Source organism: Notothenia rossii (assembly GCF_949606895.1).
Source record: "Notothenia rossii genome assembly, chromosome: 5".
Lineage (NCBI taxonomy): Eukaryota > Metazoa > Chordata > Actinopteri > Perciformes > Nototheniidae > Notothenia > Notothenia rossii.
The window spans coordinates 21143781-21165917 of record NC_136903.1 but is presented as its reverse complement, the minus strand read 5'-3'; the positions used below and the strand labels follow the sequence as shown (position 1 = coordinate 21165917).

The 22137-nt window shown below is 39.5% G+C and overlaps 2 protein-coding genes across 2 annotated transcripts in view; both read left to right on the top strand.

Annotated features, from left to right (window-relative positions):
* Nucleotides 1-3918, top strand: part of banp (BTG3 associated nuclear protein) — a 38258-nt gene extending 34340 nt beyond the window's left edge. The window contains exon 13 of the mRNA XM_079682007.1: nt 2871-3918. Coding sequence (XP_079538133.1) covers nt 2871-2987 — 117 coding nt within the window. The 3' untranslated portion in view covers nt 2988-3918. The remainder of the gene's footprint in view (nt 1-2870) is intronic.
* Nucleotides 3919-7219: 3301 nt separating this feature from the next.
* The window catches only part of znf469 (zinc finger protein 469), a 188026-nt gene continuing 173108 nt past the window's right edge, over nt 7220-22137 (top strand). The window contains exons 1-2 of the mRNA XM_079680838.1: nt 7220-7329; nt 20162-20223. The gene's annotated coding sequence lies outside the window, so the exon portion shown is untranslated. The remainder of the gene's footprint in view (nt 7330-20161; nt 20224-22137) is intronic.

Genomic DNA, 22137 nt, shown 5'->3' with positions numbered 1-22137 from the left:
TAGCAGCCAGGGTTACTGATTGTCAGGGCTCACACCTGCCTCCTTTGTTCTATAAGGATCTGATCAGCCTTGTAATGAGCAGAATATATCCTGCAATATTTCCCTCATAATTACAGTAATGTTGAAATGAGTTTAATTTCTGCAATTTAGATGAAATATTTGCCGGTATAATGGGTCCGCTTTTCCCCTGCTGTCATAATTATGTTCAAATAAAATGCACTCAGCTTTCAGTCATTATGACGGCTGTTTGTACAAACAGTATTTTAACATGAAAGAGTGCAGTGAATGGAGTGTAACAAGGAGACGGGTAGTAATTAGTAGATATGCCTGAAATCCCTCGATGAGTGAGTTTTTTGAGCAACGGCTACATGTGGAATCAGGATGTTGCACACGGCAGCGTGGCCTTTGAAGTGGCCAGTTTAACTTCGGGGTGGATATGAAAGCACCACACGTTTCTATTGTTCTTTCTGCTTTCTGTTTACCCTAAATATCAAATGTTCTCCTCATTGCTTCTTTCCCTCAAGTCCCATGCTGAATTGGGTTCCCTCTAGCCTTGATGTGAGTCTTTGTTCTGTTGTCATATTGTAAACAGAGAGAACAGCAAATGATTAATGGCTGTGTGAAATACGGGTCCTGTCATGATAGGGATCTCTCTGCAGAAAAGCCACGCACCAGGTTTCCTGGTACCAAACTTTAATCTTAGAAAAACGCTGTATTGCTGTCTTTTTGTTGTTGGTAGTCGTCTAGGTCATTAGTTCCTCGGCCCTGTGAGTGTCGAGGAGATGAAGGCATCTTCGATTGATTTATTGTTTTAGGTGTGGGTCTTTTACAAACTGATAAACTCCAGAAAGCATACAAAACGATTTCCCCCCCCCCAACCACTCTATTCCAGGGTCTGCGCCCCATGTTGCGGGCCCAGGGAGCAATCAAACTGTTTGTTTACTCAACTGATTCGTTTGGATGGATTTTTAGATCAAAAAAGAGCTAATGTTTTCCTAATGTCTGATTGTACACAAATCTTGACAGAAATCAACAAAGTAGGCAGAGGTCTGATCAGCCATCAGCGTTCTGTTCTCTGGAGTTTGGGTTCATTAAGTGTGAAGGGACATGCCCAAGGACAGAAAAAACAAGCCTGTTAACAATGTGTTGACTTTTGATCAAACAATATTTAAACTCGTCAATAGCAGATTTTCATTAGGCATCACTGTCAAAATAATGTACAAGTGTCAAAAAAGGTTGGTGCTAAGATGCTCAACATGTTCAAGTTGATCTTATTAAGTGTGCTTTAAAGGACTTCACATAGTAAGTCTATCCAACTCATTATCAAAAAAGTGAATGCATATGATAAATGAGTAAACAAGTTTATATAGAATAGCATTGCCTAATCAAACCTACTGCAGCTGTATTGTAAAGACACAATGCACAGATTTGATTTGGGCATATATACTGGGCCTACTTCAGGGTGTGTTATTATCAAAGTTGGCTTGTGATGTCCTAAAGTGTAAACATGGCTGGCTTTCAGTTCAAAGTTCATAGGAAGGTTAGCGCTGTTCTTTTTCCATTTTTTGCAAAGTGTTGAATCGAGAGAATTGCTCTCATCTGTTTCCAGACATATGGCAGCACTTATAAACGTTTTTGAAAAGTTACTTAGGCTTTTGTATTTATTTATCTCAGCATTTTCCCTCCCTCTTTATTACATAGTTTCCATTACCAAACTAGATGAAGTTGGGGGCAACACATTTTAGTTATCTATGGGGCAGTTGTGTGAGTTGGGAGTTTTGATGCAACATGGTTTATCTCCATGTCTAATGGTGGGAATAAAGAACAACAAGAACCTGATTCACCCACACATTTCAAAAGATTCCGACACATGTTCTGTTGAAAAAGACTGAAAGCAATGGATCTATTATCCTTGAGTATTAACAAATGGAGAACAAGGCCCGCACTGTGACAGTCCACCGTGTCCAAAGTTTCATATGCTTAGTGAGAAACATGGATCCATGTGAGTTTTACTTGGCCTGTTGACCGCAAGTGGTTACCGTGTGTCAGCCTCATGTGTTGTTGTATTGTATGCACTGCTGTGCTGCAGCTGTGCTTCATTCAATGCTGTTGTCCAGTGACAGCATGCCGGGCTGAAGGGAGGATTACATGCTGCAGGTGTTTTTAGGGAACCTTTGGCGTGCATTTGAGGAAGGAGTGAGTCACTCTTCATGAATATCATCCAGGACTGAGTCATGAATCTCTCATCTTTTGAGTATTTTTTTTTAAACCTACACAATAGCTTGCTCTGTCTGACACCGAGCACAGAGTCAGTCAGAGAACATTATAATACAAATAGCTCATCACTTCACGTCCCCCCACCTGTCACTGCCTCTTTTCTTGGCCTTTGCACCAACTGTCTTCTCTCTGATATATCTCCTGTCTAATCTCTCCTGTCATTCCTTTACGTCTTCAGTCCATTATCTGTCTCCCACAATGCTGCAGGGGCTAGGCCTGGGCGGTTTAGAAAGAAAATATTCCAGTATCACAAAGTTTTTCACACAATACCTCCATAACAATAGTGTGACGATATTGTGGGGTTGACCATTGAGGCTTTCAAAAAACTAGATAAGAATTTTTGATAAATAATCTCTATTAATTTGGATGTAATGACTAAGCAGGTAAAGGAAGTAATGAAACCGCTATAACAGTCTGATACATTCCGAAAAATACATAATTTTACTGTAATGCAGCCTTTAAAAAGAGGAAAACACAATACTTGTATAACGATAAAATTAACACAATATCCAAGCCTTCTCATGATTACACTGATCAGGTCAAATAGCATGCTACAGTCTTCTAAATGATATCCTCTCTGTCATGTGTCACAGGCTGCTGAGCTAAGCCCGGCCATGCAGGCGGAGTTGGAGGTGAAAGAGGCCATCCAGGGGGCCATCCAGGGAGAAAACGGCGAAGTGGTCCAGATCGTCACCTCCGTGGCCACCTGAGAGCCCGTCTGGTTCCTCACATCTCAGATCTCTGCTCCTCAGCATGGCCTGACAAGTCTCAGCAGCCCAAACGTGCACACGGTCTGACAGACACTCAAGCCAGAAAGCTATTATATAGACACTGAGGGACACGGATGAAATAGAAAATAATCATTTTTCAGTTTTGTGTTTCGCCCTTCAAACTCTTCTGTTCATTGCAATCCAGATGTCGCAATGTGGACATTTTTGCGGACTACTTGAAAAGACTATGATACTCAAAAATTCAACAGTGGTCTGAATGTGTTTTCATCACCAGAAAAACCTGGCCCGCAACTGAATACACAGTGGTATTATTGTCTGTCCAGGGAGGATGCTACTTATGCAGAACATCACCCCGCCACTTCATCAGCACACACACTTACATCAACTTTGGAAAATATTGGAGTTATTTGGAGTTAAGCTGCTTGGCTACATCTGAGAAACCCGTGAGGTTTTTGTAAAACCCCTGAATCCCAAGTCAAACAACCAGTACTGTGCTCCTTTTCTCGTCATTTCTTGCCACAGTGGACTGCAATGGAAAGTAGATTTAACCCGAGCTCAACTTCTCTTGGTTATGATTCATTTGGTTTCCTGTCACTCCATGATTCAATCCATACTTTTGTCTGCCGGCTGAGAGCCCTGCCTTCCCTTACTTTGCTCTTCTTGTTTTCATAAAGCTTAAGCCGCACAGCCCTGTTTGTTTGTTTCATTTGCATAATTGTAACATGCTAAAGGTTTTTTGGGAGCTTTAATTTTGGAGGAAGGAGACTATGAAATAGAAGAGATGGTGCCAGTAGACAGTACAAGATGCTTGTAGAAAACCAAGGAAACCTTGAACTTGTTTATTTCCCCTGTTTTGTCTCTGCGAAAGATACATTCATGTGAATAAAACGTGCTTGTGGTTGCCATAAAAGTGTGTTTTTATTTTGTCTTGTCTCTGTATTTCTCTTTATTTACATCAACTAGGGTCATCAAAATGCCTTCAAGGATTTTCGAGACATGGCTTTGCTTTCATCAACTCCAAATAGACAATTGAAGAGAGTGGGAAATGTTGTTTGGTTTTGAGGTCTGGTTTCATGTTTCCATTGACTTACTTCTATGTTTAAAGTATATATATGTCAACTTCAATAAACATTAACTTCTGTACTGTAAGCCACCCTGACAACATAGAAAACAGGCTTTTGTCAAAACACTAATAATTGTGTTTGTCTCATTTAAGCAGTTTCAGACCTGTAATTACATTTCTTGGTAATCCACTCCAAACCCAGAGCTGGGTTTTTTTTCTTCTGTCAGTAAAGACAGAATGTGTTGTGTTGGATTGATGCGCCACTAATGATGAATATTTCCGCAGTCAGCATTAAAAGAGATAAGCGAGACGAGTTTCCCCTGCTCGGTGTGATGTAATAGTGTATTTTGGATTGGCGAAAAGAACCAGGCGACAAAATGTACTTGATAAAACAACATTCACAGTCTTGGCTGCTTCCTCTTGTTTCCCTTCAGTCTGTAGCTGTCTCCGATCCCCTTTACACTGCCTCTTCATCTTCCCCTTACGTATTCCTCTTCTCCCACTTGTGTTTTCTTCTTTCTCCTTTGTGTTAAAAAGCACATTCACTCCCCTCTAAAATTAAACACTATGCTGGGCTGAAGTTTAGTGGGACCCTTTTAAAAATAAGTGAGTTATAATGTTGGCTTGGACAACTGTCTCTCCCCCAGTGACCCTTCCATTAAATTGTTGACTTGGACAGGAACGGACCCTGCTCGTACCGGCCTTTTGCTTTTTACTTTTACAACCCTGGGCTTCATCCAGGAGCTGGAGTGGTTACCATAGCGACGGGCCCTCTCTCTGGCTGCCTCTGAGATAACCTGCTGAACACAGAAATGAATGATAGATGTAGAGATGACATTGTTTGGAAGCAGACTGCATGTTTTTGGAGAAGGAGAGGAGTGACAGACAGAGAGCAGGCGGTGTATCTTTCCCTTCTTTTTCTCAGCAGCTCTGTGTTCTCCTGCAGTAATGGCGGCTCTGCTGGCATCCGCCTCAACATGCAAGCACTAACCTCTGCAACTCCCCGGGCTTAGGATGCAAAGTTCCCCCTGCTCAAACTTTTTCCAAGGCTGGAGGAGTTATCTCAGGATGTGAAAAGATGACTGAACATATTTGTTGGAGCAGAAATGTCCAAACAGAATGCGTCTCCAGGATCATAAATCAGCATCTGCTAATCTTGGGGAAACAAAGCTCCCCACAGAGAAAATGCCTCGTGCCAGAGGACAGATTACACCAAAACAGTGCTGTCACAGTCTACAGCATGTACATTTGATTTCGCACAAGCTGAATATTCAAAAAGGTCACAAGCACAACTCGGCTGTTTGATTGTGTTCCCTGTTGCAGGTGAGCACAACAGTATTTAGTTGTATAGACATTTAATAATGGGAATTCTGCATCTGGCTCTAATGTCAAATTAGATAGCAGCAAGTCAATGGGAAGCTTGGTAACTTAGCTGCTGTTTCATGCATCATAAAATAGAAAGGGCTGCTGGCGTCAGTTTTTAGGGATATCGAACATCCAAAAATTGTAGCTATGGTCAATCATTTAACTGTCCTATTGGTTCAATAAAAGATGATGACGACCAGAGATGGCAAAAGTACACACATCCTTTACTCAAGTAGCAGTACAGATACTCGTGTTTAAAAATACTCTGGTTGAAGTACTGACTAAAGTTCTTTACTCAAGTAAAAGTAAAGAAGTATTGGCTTCGAAATGCACTTAAGTAAAAAAGTACCCATAACTACCAACTGTTTTATAGACTAACTGTCCTCCCTTTATATTAATAGAACAATAATGTTATTGTTAGCTAATGAATGTTTCGATGCTGAACAACGGCGAAATGACAAAGTTTTCATTGGTCCCTCGTCTAGCAGGAAATGATGGATACACGGAGCGTGTTCAAATCAATAGGCACGCAATGACTCTAAATAATAATGATCAGGCCACCAAACACAGATTAAAACTAAAGTAGCCTAACGAGCCTGTTTTGAAAATGTAAGAAGTAAAAGTACAGGTATTTGTGTTAAAAATGTAAGAAGTAAAAGTAAAAAGTCGTCAGAAAAATAAGTAGCCTAGTGGAGTTAAGTACTGATACCAGAAAAATGTACTTAAGTACAGTAACAAAGTATTTGTACTCCATTACTTCCCACGGTCCCACCTCTGATGACGACTACAAAGGCCTTGCTTGAAAATCCATTGTTGTTTTCCTTTGCATGTCTTGATAAGTTACTTTTTAAAGCATTAAATATCTGAATCTCAGCAGTGCACTGCAAATAATACAATAGATGCTAAAGCAGGGAAATCCAGGAGGTCCTCGAAGAAAACTGAATCTGAAAACTGCAGACATCATCCCATATTTCAATATTCACAGATATTTCCATCCTACAGTAAATCCGAAGTTATTGTTCCAGGAATACTTTGCAGTTTTATTTTTATTTTACTAGAAGATGTACTTCTTCCAAAATCTATAAATCTGACAACCAACTCTTTTTATGGAGCTCCCCTCACAACTGATTATATTAATTTAATGACTAAATTCAAAGTCATTACAGAGCAGCCAAACCAAAAGGTTTAAAGTACACATTTTCCTACACATTTACTGTAATACATAAAGGATGAAACGTTTTAGTTATTTGGTTACTGAAACTAGTTACATAAGTTGTACAAAGATAAATAGATGTAATTTGAATGAATTTACAAATTAAAAAACGTAAACACTAAATATATACACAACAGTAGAATAATGGGTTTCTAATGTATGAATACACATTATAGAAATATAATGAAAAACATACTTCAACAACTTAACTTTAAACAGAGGATATTATTAAAATATGCATCCTACATCTGCTGAAATGACTAAAACACAAATGTGTAATGAGAGCAGAGTATTTATTTATCTTCATTATCTCTTTTGTCAATGTATTCACCTTGACGTTAACTACTTTATCCTCCATCAACTAACACCAGGCTTTTGTGCAGGCATATTATGTCGTCGTTGGTCACCTGGAAACCGCAGTCTGAGGAATCTATTTCCAGTAAATTAGTGCCTTTTACTAAAGCTTCAAACACACGAAGCAGGGAATTCCAAAATAGAGAGAGGAGAGGACTGAGAGTAGCTGCGTGGTTGTGGAGGGGAGGTTCTCCTCGAGTTGAGGGACCAGATGTGAGAGGAGGGGTACAAACTCATCCAGACAACGGTTACAAAATGCTTCCTGGTCAACGGGTTTGCTAAAAACAACCTCTCTAAGTTGAATGCTTCACATTTTATCGTCGAAGGTAAGTTAACATTGCATTGGCTTACTGTGTTGTTAATTGAAATGCGCATTACGTCGATGAACTGAAGGTGAACTTAAGACGTGATGACGTGAAGGGGGGTAACTACTTTTGACGGTCTCGCTAGGTGCTTCCTGATTTCCGCTGCTCACTTAACGAAGTTTACTTGAATTTCACCGTCGGAATTAAAGTTAAATCCAAACCAACTCAGTCAAAATGTTGTGGTATGCTGTTCAAAGTATTCGTGTTCACAATGTGCCTCAGCTGTCAGGTTACCAAACGTCTTATTAATGCGAAGAAAGAAGCAGGTGCGTCATGCAGAGGACCCTACATGTAATAATACAATAAAGAAGCGTGTGACGATTTCAAATAAAGTAATGTACCCTACTGAAATACACTTTATCATGTAGACATTGAGATAAATGCTGAAGTTTCATCGTGAAAGTCTGTAACCCATGCAACGTCATTGGAGGTGATCCTCCTATGGGAATCTGTCCATGTGCACAGCTCAGAGGACATGTTGAGTTTTTATGTACAAATTATTTATTTGAAGCATCCAATCACACTTTTTCGTGTGTGTGTGTGTGTTGTGTTTTTAATATGTGGTTAATTAGGTTGCAAGATAATATGTCTTGGGTAACTCTGAGACCATGTTTTTTTTTGTCGCCACAGTGCCATAAACATCAGATCTTACTTGAGATATTAAATGTTTAAACCAAAGGCATGTATTCAATGTGCAATGTGGTCTGTTTGAGTAAGTCACTGTATTAAGTTTTATTAGCATCGCGCCCATTATGAGATATGTCATAACAAGTAATTTAGAGCCTACTGTTGAGCTGCAGTATGCGTAATAAAATCAACACTGCTTCTGTCCAATATATTTAACAAGAGACTGTGGTACAGTACCATACTTGTTGTCTAGATGAATGTAGTCTCAATTAATACTAAGCTACATTTGCAGAAAGTCAATACCTGGAGGCGCACAGTGCCCGCAACTTTTGCATCAGCTATGTTTCCTTATCGTTGAATGCTCTTTGGCGTATGGCAGATGGCAACTCTGTCATTGATAACGTCTTTGTCCATATACATTGGTGTAAGAATAACTTTAGTTTGAAAGACATTATTGTTCTCACAGCACAGGTCAGAGATGGAAATGGCTGTGTCTTGCAGTGTATTTTTGTTCACACTTTGAGAGCTTTAACATACCAGAATGGTCCTTTTGTTTTCAAAGACATTAGGGATTGAAAGAGGTCATTCAGTTTGGACCGAGGCCGACTCTGATTCCATGGGAGACCGACTGCTTGTTTGTTAATGCAGGAAAGCTCTGACGTGATGAAAAGAAACTCCAATTTTCTTTTTATCAAGCCTGGAGTGTATCTGAGAAATGTTGTTTGATTTACATCCTCTTATCTTTGTTATGGTTATAAATATGATTATGCCAGATGTGGCATGCGTTACAAGGCTTTGTCTGGAGCCATAAATCGTTGATAACTCAGAGCATGTTTTCCTCCAGCCCAACCGTACCGAGCGGGGTCAGGCAAGGAAAACAGAGCCTCAGAGGTCTCTGCATCTGTTGAACACCAGTGTCTGACTCTTCATCCCACCACCTCTGGTTATATTCACACGTTAACTATCAGAGCGTCACTGTGTGTGTGCATGGCTGACTGGTTCACAATTATGTACAGTTTCTTTGTGTGTATATAGGGGAGAAAGACATGTTTTATTGTGTTTTTGAGTGTTTATGAGGCTTAATAAAGTAAGCTCCCTGCCCCCTATTGGTATATTAGCATAGCTTACAGCCAAAAGTTTCCTTGTTGGATTCTGGGGCTGTGCCCTGTGCCATTAGCACACAGTCTCAGGCCAAAGCATTCGCTGGCTCACCAAACCCCAGTCTGCATGAGACCATGAGCCATGAGACACCTAAGTCACTAAGGGGCAAGAGACAGAAAAATTATTGTTCAATCCTCAAACGTGTTAGCTAGACAGGCTCGGTAGATGAGAGCAGCACAGAGATAATGAGTTTTCACATTCATAGAAAGCCATGACATCGAGAGATCAACAGGATTGCACTGATTCAGTATGACTCAAGGGAAATGTTGACAGGGGTTAACAAAACTTTTTTTCTGACATGGCAGTGTTGCAAAGTGAACTTCCAGTAGACATCCAGCAATCCTGTGAGGATTGGAAGGATGGGAAACTGGATTAAGACACATTTTAATACTGTGAAATAATTTTACAAGAAGACAGGGAAGGGTAGGAGGACAGCTTAAGTTCTGTGAAAGGATTTCCAGTTTCAGCTGGGCTAAAAAGCCATCTAAGGCCAAGCAACCATCACAAAACGTGTGTGTATACTACTGATGGCAGGTGTTTACTTAACTGTTGGCAGATATTTAGCAAAGACATACTTTCGTAACAGCAAATTGACCATTACTATATCGGTTAGCTTATTAACATTACCAATCCAAGCTAGAAATGTAATGTTTGCATCCTTTAAAATAATTCCATACAACACAGACATGATCTTTTGCTATTGTAATTTTTGCATCTTGAAGGGATAGGAGATAGTTAAAGGGATCCTCATACAACCCAACTTTAAAAAGTCCAAACTATCCCCTAAACAGATATCTTTGGGCCAGCTCAGTCTGTTTTTCTTTAATAAGTAAATTGTTTTTTATTACATGTGAGCATTAAGAGTGGAAGGAGAGAGGAGAGATGTGTTTGAGAGTGGGAGCAACAGATAAAATTGATAAATGGGAATAGTCTGAAAAGGAGGTATTGCTGTTTATGTGCTCCATATATTTAATTGGCCAGATAGATATTAAGTGTCTTTCTGAATATATGTTTAAAACTTCTGTCTCAAGTAAACTTACTTTGATATAGTGGAATGAATCGCAAGCTTGTGTAACCTGCTTCCAAAAAACGGCCAATAGACTTGTCTACAGCTTTAATGATGCATGGTTAAAGTGTCCCTGTACACTGAGCGATTGATCCGCCATTCACGCTACATGGCGCATAGGACTAGCTCACTTTAATGAAACCTCATGTTTTTGTAAGATTATCAATTGTTCCTGTGCTGATCTTGCTATGACATGCTAAATATGTATGCTGGTAAAAATGTCTATAATAGGTCATGGAGTTTACTTCATTTTGTAGAGACTGGGATGGGTTTTCCTGTTACCATGGCAACCCCAGTCACAATACTTGTGGGAGCGAAGATATCCTTCATCAATATCCTTGAATAATACACCTCTTCATGACAAACATAACGATCTGTCTTTGAGTTTATTTAATCCGCTCTTGATGAATAACCAGTGGTAATGATAGTATCTATTATAATATTAGATAGTAGCTAAATGTGCTATATTAAATGTTTTAACTTAAACATTATAGTTTTCTGCTCGTAGGATTGGATGTAAGTTGTAGCTGTGGTGTGGAGGAGTTCAAAATACACAATGGTAAGGCTGCGGTTATGAGCGGCTGGCTGAAAAGTATATGTGAGCAGTGGCGGCTACAATAATTTCATGGGAGTTGTTGTTTTATTGTTTAACTTTGTTTAGTGGCTTCCGAGCTCCATTTTTGTATCTGGATGAATTGAGATGCTAGATTGGTTTGGGTACTGAAAGCACTTTATAGTTACTATTGTAAAATTACTTTTTATCATTGTATTAAATCGTGTTTTTTTAAAAGCTTCAGGACTGTTTTTCATGAATAGCAACCCTGCTGGGTGTTTTGGCAAGCATTTTTTTTAGAGAGATAATTTCACAGTATATCATCAATAACTTTCCCCCTTCAATCTTCTATTGAAGGTTACAGTTTTGGTCAGCCTAGCTCTGGTGACTCTCATTACTGAAGATAATTACTATGTTTCTTCTTTTTTCTATTTAAAAAAAAAATCACTTTCCACACCCAAGCGATTTCTCCTGGGAAAGACCTACAGTGCTTGTCATAGGATGTTTAAACATCAAGTATTACAGCTTTCATGCACAAGGCAATGGTTATATACAGTATAGGTTATTATCAGCTGGTGGTGTGCTGCTAAATGCAAAAATGTTTATGCATTTTACATTGTTTATCTTCATTACTGTAAACTCCCTGTCAGTCACTTTCTTTGACTTACAGCCCATGTCTGTTCTCAGCACCTTCATGCCTTTTCTGCAGCCAAAACCTGTGTGGCCGAGAGAAGGGAAAACTAGATGCAGATCCTCATTAAATCTTTCACACTGAAATAAATCAGTTTGAGCCGGAAAACACAGGGAGGAAGATGTGAAGTGAATTTCCAAACTCAGGCTGAGCCCAATCAGAGTGCAGCTCTGTAGGACGGACAGTGGCTCAGGTTTGGGCAAGGTTATGATGCAAGTGAAGACAGGGGAGTGAAGGACAAGTAGGGGGGGCTTCATTGCCTTCCAGCTCGTACAATTATCTTTGCAATCAGTGCTGAACAAGAACCTTTTCATTTCAAGGAGCCGCCCTGCCTGCACCACTCAGCCCGACCGTACTCAGCCCGGGAACACGAGGTGAATGTTGTTGTACCCAGCTGTGTCTTGGCCCAGCATTAGTTTGGTGCAATTAGAGAGGGACAAGATCAGAGACAAGATCAGGAAACACCCAAAGGCCGTGTTGTCACTGCTGAGAAACGTGATGAAGTGAGTGTGGCTGGCAGTGGTCCTCAGAAGGCCAGAGGAGAAGATGTAAACTTGAAGGATTAACAAAACTCTAGAGCTTGCCCTGAGTGAACTCACAAAAACACAATAGCAAGGTCACAGAGTTTGTTGTGGTTGTGAAGGTGGCCTAGCATCAGTGAGATTCCGTTATGTTTTGGAGAATATGGAGCTTTAAAGAGCTATAAAGAAAATATAGTGTTGATTTCGCACACTTTATTGTTGCAATGTGTTCAAGTTTTGCAGTACAGCTTTTGTGATATGATACTCATGAGAGGACATTCATTTTAAGACTAATTATCCACCATCTGGTTCAGCTCTTGATCACATGATCAGACGGGTTTGGTTACAATACAAACACACATATTCTTAAAGGTACATTACATTTGAGTTTTCCTGTTTTTGTGTTATTTTCCAACCCAATTTGGGAGCAAGTAAAACATGTTTGAATTGTTTCAGAACCTTTTATTTATTTTTGAAGAACTAAGTTGAAGAAATGCTTTCTTTCCTAGCCTCCAACTATCACCACCGTTCTTTCGTTTGCTGATTTGTGGGATGTCATTGCTAATTTGGGAAAATGTGCAGAATTTTAAGTCAAGACTCACATCATAGGATATGACAGATGTATTCAGTATCAGGATGATTTAGCCTGTCATTTTTTCAAACTGGAGAAGCCTTAGTCACATTTTTGAAAGATTCTCTCAATTGAACCTCATATATCAAACCAACTTTCATCACTTTTCCTGTGGTTTTCTTCTCTACTCTACAACACTGGACTAGGCACAAGCACAACATCGGCAGTGATTAACAACCTGAAATTACAGTTATGATGGATATTTCCAAAAGTGCTGAACGTGGTAAATCGTTTGTTCTGATTATAATTGCTGTACGCATTTATACGATTGAGTCTCAAAGCTGTTTCTGATGTTGTGTAAGATCAATTGCTGTCAAAAAGATGATAGCAAATGTGTGCTGGAGATGAATGAGGAGTGAAGATTACTGAGCTGACTCTCTTTCTGTCTCTTGGGTTAAAAGCATTCCTAGTTTACGATGTAGCGTGCTACCTGAAGATACACTGACAGAAACATGACTTTGGATTCCTGAGAATGCGTCTGTGTGCACTCTGTGTGTGTTTGTGTGTACGTTGGAGGTAAGGATTTTTCTTTCAAACTTGGCCTGTTTCCTTTAACATATTTATTTTCTATTTTAAAAGTATTGCATTTTTTGGAGAAAGGTTAAGAGATAATTGCTCCTGTGCCTGAAGTTCACAAAGTTAAAAAATATTTACCACTTGACATGTTTTAGATTATTCAAGTAGAAGTAGTAGCAGGCTGAAGAAAAGTGGATATTTGGCATTTCAATAATGAGTAGTCCTCAATTGTGCATGATTTTTAAAAATGTTCTAAGATAGAAATCACGCTAAAACTGTGCAAAATATGAATATTTGAAGTGTTTCAAAATAGGTGAGTTCAAATGCCCATCTAAATTGGTTTGTAACATTTTTTGCTGGATTTCTGATTTTAATATAGATATGGCTTGGAAGTATGCACTCAGTGATATATTTCATTATTACATAAACCAACATAAATATCAGACTGGTCATAAATAACTGTAACAGATATTATCTAACCTCAATCCAATATCAGATCTGCTTGTCGTACGCAAATCCACATGAATCCCTTACTGGTCTAATATTAGGCTTTAAAGGCCCATATGTAGCTTAGCATAAAGACAGGGGGCAAACAGCTAACTTAGCTCCCTCCAAAGATGACAAATCCACCTACCAAAGCTTACTAAATATCACATTGTCTTGTTTCATAAATGCAACAAAACATGTATAAAGATGTCAAGCTGTAATTTTACAGTGTTTTTGGCTCGGTGGCCTCTTTCTTAGCTGTGTGCAGTAGCTTCCTGTAGCTTCTGCCACCAATCTAATGGCAGGACTCGAGGAAGTCACTGACCCCAGCTGTGTCCAAGTCCGGCACAGAACTCCCCCCCCCCCCCCCCCCAAAACCCCAACTTGTACATAGAGATAGGTGGATATTTGTACCTATGGACAGAGCAAGGCCGAATGTTTCTGGCTGTTTTTTAGTCTATTTGCAGTGTCCTATACACACATAACAGTGGTATTGATTCTCTCAAATCCAGGCAAGTAAGCAAACCAGTATATTTCCCTGGGAATAACTTTCAACAATTCTCAGTTTCTAGGTTTTTCCTCTGAGTTCGATATAACTAGCAATATGTTTGAAGGCTAAAACAATCCAGATCTTCCAGATGGATTACATATTTGTAACAGTATTTATGTGAACTGTCTGAATGTTTGGTGAAATGCAATTCTGCAAATAAAAAGAAAGTGAAGTTAACGTTTTATTACAAACAGAGCCTAACAACTTTAGAAACCTGGAGTAAAATCAAAAATGTAACCAGCTATCACAACCCAACCCTGTGAACATTTGACTCAGCGGAAAAACAACCCCCTACCAAAGAGTCATTGTGAATAGTATGCCAGAAAGGAGAGTGGACTGCTGGCCTCGTTCACTTTTTGTGATTTACTAAGCTGCTCAGGTAAGGGGTTTAGTAGAGTTTAGCTAGAAAAAAGGAAACATTTGACATTTAAACATGTCTTTTATGGTTATTCCTTCTAAACCCTTCTTCAAATGCTTTATATTTATAGGTTGGCAGGATGGCATCATAGTAGTGTTGAAAGCCTCTGAATTAAATGAACAGTTGTTTTGGTTAATATTTATAATGGCGGCACTCACATCTATGTTATCCTGTGACATCTGATCCTTGTCATATACACTGACACACACAACCAGCCCCAGAAAATCACTGCTTGTGCTGAGTGATGGTATTTTGATTAGACACTAGATATTGGTCATTACTGAACCATCTCTCTATTAGTTCTGTATATCATTTCATCTCTCTCTGCTGTGATTGCTTCCACATGTCTGGCCTCTGGATCCAAAGGCCCACACAGAGTCAAAGTATCCCTGAGTGTGTGAGGGGGGTTCAGGAGCCCCTATAGTGGGCTTAGGCCGTCATGGAGTCCCCATGGATGCAGCAGTGGTGGGGACACAGAAGTCTGCTGATGAAGAGGTGGGTGGTGGGTTAATGTGGGGGTAGTTAGGGAAGGATAGAGGGGCACGCAGGGCGGATTGAGGAAAGAAGGGGATTTGGGCGGACACATCCTTGGGCTTGCTTGGTACTGATGAAATAAATTTGGATCATGGGGATGCCCAGAACAGATGCTTCCAGATAAATCCTCTCAGAGATATGCAAACATCTGCTACATACACACTGGATGTATTGTACGTGTGTGTGTTTCCAGTTAACATTGTATATATTTGTGTTTAGCTTCCGGGAAAGGTGGATTACCCAGCGATTAGATGGGTTTTATCTGCATGACGTTGTTCTAGTGAATTTAGCCTTCACCTGATGGTTCTTACAGACAGGATATGTTTCATATATCCCCAATAAGCACAAGGGAGCTTTGGTTGTCAGTTCGACCCCAGGTAGGGTGTACATCTGCCCAAATGATCTGTGTCGGGGAAAAGCACAGGAGGTATGGGAAAAACAGCTGCAGGAGTTTATGAACACAGGAAAACAGCCTTACCACCATTTTCCACTCAAAACAGCTCACAGTATGATCAAATGACCCACTCACTCTTTGGCAATTTACTGTGCTCGTCTCTCTGGCTAGCTTTTCTGGTGGTGGTGGGAAACCAAAGGCGTCAGTGGTAAAGGAAACCCCAAACTTTAGAGGAGAAGGAGAACAACAGGCCTATAACACACATCAAGTTGAAATGCCTTATTTTGATTTGTGGCATCCTTTCCTCTTTCATTTTTTCTTTGTTATTTTCCTCCAAAAAGCCAGAACATATTTCCTTTTGGCTTTTCATTTACAGCGGTGGTAGAAGTAACCAGATATTTTACTTATTTGAAAGTACTAGTACCACATTGTGGAATACAACTAAAAGCCCTGCATTCAAAAAGTTACTTAATTATAAGTAAAGTAAAAAATGCTTATAAAGAATATATCAATAAAGCATCAATTATAATACTGGATTACAATTATTAATGCATCTATCAGATTATTACTTTAGTGTTAGAGCTGGTAAAGGAGCTTGTGTTTTTACTATTGGATAACTTGTGCAATTTAGAGAGGGATCAATATAGTTTATCCGAACCTTTTATTATACATTTTCATTTGAATGCACATTAATGTAGTGGAGTGAGGAGTACAATGTTAGCATAATAATTGTCCTAGAGTATAAGTATGAAATAAAAAAGGTACCAGAGTAAATGTTACTGTCCACCACTGATCATTTTATAAATAATTCTATATGCGTTGATGGTAAGTGTCAGAAAGCTGCAAGGTCTAATTACATACCAGTGGTTATCCTTCTTCTCTCTCATAATTCAAAACATTTGTTGGCACAGCTTATTTGTTTTTTCCTGTAAGGATTTGGTCGGGTTACATTGTAAACTCTGGGAATATCACATCCATTTTTGATTGCAGCCCTAAAAAAAGATGGTCGGAGAGCTTTCCGCTCGATGAACAGCTCTATTCTCAGATAACAATGCTCAGCAATTACCCAGCCTGCCGAGACAAGCGTGTGAACACTGTCGCCTAAACAGAGTGAAGATATATGGTTTCCTTCGTGTGAAAAAACACAACTTTGAAGGCTATATCTTTCTCCTTCCACAGTTTATGGTAACCTGAGACTAGTGTTCACATTGATTTGATAAGAAGCAAGCATTACACAGGCTTTGGCACGGCTTCTTTAGCTTCATTTGCACGTGCTAGAGAGCAGCAATGCATCCTCCCTGTGCAGCTAGTGTTTGTGCTGAACCCAATCTATCCTGTCTGTTCCAGAGACACATCCTTTTATTTAGTCAGAGAAAGTTACATTGTGCAGTACATGGACCCTGAAAAGGATGCCCGTGGGCCTTTCAAAATAACACTGAGCCCAGCCAATCCACCTTTATTCAAACCATGTGCATGAAACAGGATAATGCTTTTTCAGAACACAGTCTATAAAGAAGAGTGTTTGTAATGTGGCATGTGCAGTTGTCTTGTCATTATGAATTTAAGTTCAATCAGTGCGGCCCAATGCAGACTGGAAAGCTCTCATTTTGTGGACGGGGACCCATTTTCCTCTATGAATATTTAGATGGCAAGACCACGGTTGCAAATAAGCAGTCAGTGTCTGTTTCAATGCACAAACATGTTTTAGACAATCAGACACAGATCATTCATAACAGTGTGCATGCAAAAAAGACACTACACTTGAGAAGTGATTAACCCTTTACCTGTGACACCTTTTATCCACTGCAAAACAAAACATAAAAGTTATCAGATGAAAACTTTTGTTTCTTTGTTTTTTCCTCATTTCCACTTGTTAGTGATCTATTTTATGTGTGTCACATGTTCCTCAGGATAATGACTTCTAGCTATCAGGAAAGAAAAGCGGGTTTTTATCCCAGTTGTTATTTACCAGTATTTGTATACCCCCTGTCCTGTTTTAGTCCTAGATGCACGCTGTGGCTTTTCCTGTGTACATATTGCATAGCTTGTATAAGTGTCTCAACTACTGTACTGTAATTGGCCACAATGTCTTCCATATGTGGTTGCTGTGTTTCATCATTGTAGTTTTCTCCTTGGTATAGGCAGAGAGATTGAGAAACTTAGATGTCCTGAAGCCCCCCCGGAAACATGAACATCCTGTTCAATACATAATGTCCTCATTGCTTTGCACAGATCTTCCAAAATGCTTTAGTCCACAGAGGGGATCCCTCCATTTAAAGCTAATCCCCACATATCAGAACAATGCAAGCACATGATATTCTTTAGGAGAAAGTACAGTTTTGGCATTTTGTGACTTTTTAAGCTTAAACTTAATTTGCTTTATGACCAAAGATTACACTTTTGATGCATGTTTAGCCAGTGTTTAAATCCAGGTTACTGTAGTATCCCTGAGAAAAAGCACACTGTTTACAATTTCACCAGCCTCATCACTTTGCCAAGTGACTAAGATTCACATTTAACTTAAGTTTCTATTACATTTTCAAACTCAACCCATAAATCACTGATAGTCAGTGTCCATCCGGGCTGAGTTCAGTGGGAATTAAAACTGGGTGCCTAACTCTTCAGTAATATGAGTCATCCTGAGCATTTCCAGTAATATCTTTCTTTGCTGGAGGCTAGGAAGATACTTTTTAAGTTCTCAAACCAAAGCCGATTTAAGTACCTTGGAAGCAGCTGTGTCCATCTTTTCCTTACTGGTCTCCAGATCTGAGAATGCTGATGTTTTTTATTTAGTAAAGCTGACTCTTATAACCAATCATTTTCTGTTTTTAGTAGACGGTAAAATCCTGATGCAAATTAGCATATTTGTTTTTATTGCCTTTCTGAAGTTATTGTCCTGAAGTAAAGCGATGAATACATTAAAACAGTGATTTAACCCTTCTTAGGAGCCCATCCCTCCCCTTATTGATAGTGGGCACAGATTCAGAGAAAGCAATGAGCAATGAGCCAACACTTCCAAGCACTGTGTTTTCTTCGGCTCCATCCCACTTTGTTAAGGTCTTGGGTTTGATCAACACACTGTGGCCGTTTCTCAATGACGTTTAACATTGAAATCTTAATTCATTAGCTCTAGCTTTGCCTCTAGCTTGTCCACACATGAGACTCTTTTGTGATTTACCAATAAGCCGAGTGTTTCATTTTACTGCTTCATACTGCTGATATGACTGGGCCGGGCTGTCCTGTTGTCATTTTCCTGGTTGATTTGTATCATGTTGCGTTGTTGAATTGTTTATCTTGCCAGAGATACTCAGGGTTTCCTCCCATGATTGAAGTGTGCCCAAGAAACACTTGTACTGAAGCAATCCTTCCGTCTCATGGTTAGCTTTGTCATAAAGTGGGATGGGACATTGGGATTAGAGAAGATGCTTTATTGGAATCTTCTAAGTGATTATTTATTGGTAAATAATGTGGCCAGAGAGGAATTGTTTATTTTCTTGCTTGCCTGTCAGTCTGTTCGTCCCATTGTTGTGAAGGATAACCTGTATCTAAGGAATGCCTTAAGTGTATGTCTTAAAGGCCCCATGTCATGCTTTTCCGGTTGTTACCCGTCCCCTTGTGTGTTATGAAGGTTTTATGCATGTAAACGGTCTGCAGAGTCAAAAAACCCTCAAAGTACACCCTGTAGCGAGTAAAACTCTAACCCTGGGTACTGTGACGTGGGGATACCCAGAGGCCACACCCTCTGCCAGCCTTTCACAAAACAAAGCTTCCCAAACCTTTCAGCGATTCATACCAGATATGTACAGCGTAGGGCACTGAAGAACGATGCTGTTCCTACTTTGTTTGGACCAGCGGGACTTCGGGTACACAACCTGTATCTATTCTATACTACGTCGGAATCGCAGAGAAATGCTCTCCGTAGACCCATGCTCACAGCGTTTATAAACCTTTTTTCTTACTCAATATCAAGCCACACTTATTGTTTTTACTTCGGCTGTGAGTGTTTGTGTGTGCTCAGGATGAGTTTAGCTTGTTCTCACTGTATCGCCGACACGGAAGCCTGTCTGCTCCTCGCAGCAGCTCGCAGCAGCAACGAGCCTCTCAACGTCCCGACCAATCAGAGCACACTGGGCTCACAGGGAGGGGGGCAGCAGGAGTTAACAAGCCGTTAAGGACAGAGAGTGAATACACTTTACAGAGATGCTGTATGAGAAACCAATGTGAGTTTGGAAAATTGCACAGTATAAATCTATTTTAGTAGACCTCAACAATGGAATTATGATCAGTAGAAATGGCCATGACATGGGACCTTTAAGATTTCGTACAAACCTCCACTTGAACTCAAGATGCACTGTTGAGATTTTAGGGGTCAAAGGTCAGGGTCACTGTGACCTCACAAAACATTTTTACGGCCATAACTTAAGAATTCAAACACTAAGAATAACACATTTTATGGACGTTTCTGAAAAGATAAATGATGAAGTGATATTAGGTTTGGTTGTAAACGTACTAAAACGTTACGGGTTGGGAGAGGATTGCAACGTTGAGGTCATATTAGGACATATCAGACTCATTGAGTGATGTAGTGATCCAGTGGTAACCCATAACAAATGACTGTTTTTTTTTCTACTCTTGGCCCTAATAGGAGAGTGTGACAGCAGAGAGCAGCTGCAAAGCGAGATACAACACTTACGGGAACCACAAACAGTAAGTGCAGAACTAATAAAGCATGTCTTATTAAAACATTATTTTTATTGCATATCGAAAATATGTATCCTTATGTATGTGCACTTGTGCTGCATACAGTATATCACCATGTAAAGAAAGAAGTGTCAATATGAGTGAAAAATGTGTGTCATGATGCAGTCATACAAATAAATAAAAATATATTATGTAACATAAACATCCAAATAACATGTCAGACACTTTAACCAATAAATACTATATAAAAATGTTTCAAATATTCCACATATTTAAACTAAAGTAATATTTTCCTAGCACCAAAATGTGCTGTTGCATGTACAACATAAATCAACAAATGAATACATGTGCATACATTTTCATCCCTTTGTAAATACATATTTGTTATGTTGCTCATGTGTAGCTTGCTCTTTTCTGGAGGAAGGCATTTGATGGTAATCATTTTAAATTCAGCGCATTTTATTTCCAATTGTTTGTAGCCTTTATTTAACCAGGTGAAAGCCCCTTGAGATCAAAAGATCTCTTTTTCAAGGGTGACCTGCAGGACATTAGTTACACATGTAACATAAAAACAACAGAACAACAATAAGGATGACATACAACCAAATGTACAGGGTACAGTTTACAAACTCTATTTACAGTGACAGGTACCATGAGTATCAAACAGCATGTCACCCAGCCGAGTTTTAAAATGATGCAGGGGAACCAAAGTGCTCAGTGTTAAACAGTTTTGCAGACTGTTCCAATTTAGTGGAGCTGCACAACTAAAAGCTTTCTTCCCTAAGACAGTCCTAGCACTTGGCACATTTAATAAAACAACATCATGAGATCTCAGGCAATAAGTACTTTCAATTCGTCGAGAGATCAGAGAGCAGATATAAAAAGGTAGTTTACCCAACATGGCTTTATAGATGAACATGTACCAATGACTGAGCCTCCGTACAGTAAGTGAAGGCAGACCTGTCTTGGCATACAGAGTACAGTGATGTGTAAGTGCTTTACAGTTAGTAACAAATCTCAGAGCACTGTGATAGGCGGCATCTAACTTTTCCAGGCAATGGGTAGGTGCATTCATATAGATCAAATCACCATAGTCCAGCACAGGTAAAAAGGTTACAGGGACTAGCCTTTTCCTGGCTTCAAATAAGAAACAGGACTTGTTTCTGAAAAGAAACCTAGTCTAACCCTCAGCTTTTTAAGCAGATTAATGACCTGAAGTTTAAAAGTAAGACAATCATCAAGCCAGATACGTAGGTATTTATAACAGGTAACCACTTCTAGTAGTTGTCCTTGCATAGTAAAAATATCCAAAGCAGTGTCTGTAGTCTTTTTAGCTTTAGAAAAGAGCATTACCTTGGTTTTATCAACATTTAAAAGAAGCTTAAGCTCAGAGAGCTGAGTCTGAATAATGTTAAAAACAGCCTGTAATTTAACACCAGCCTCCTTAATGGAGGGACCTGCACAGTACATCACGGTATCATCCGCATAAAAATGTAAAGTAGCTTCATCCACATTTTCAACTAAACTGTTGATACATGTAGAGAATAAAAGTGGACCTAAAACAGAACCTTGAGGAACACCATTAGCAATGTTCAACCACTCAGAAGACAGCCCATCAAAGTGAACACATTGAGACCTTTCAGAGAGGTAGTTCACAAACCACCCCACTGCATGGCTGGATATGCCAATACTGAGTAGCCTTTGCTTCAAAATGCGATGATCAACGGTGTCAAACGCTTTGGAAAGGTCAATAAATAGAGCTGCACAACTCTGCATATTATCTAAAATACTCGTAATGTAATTCACCACTTTCATTGTCGCAGTGATGGTGCTGTGTTGCTTTCTGAAACCTGACTGATGTTTAGAAGGGATATTATTTTTACATAAAAACTCCTTTACTTGTTCACTCACTAGGCGTTT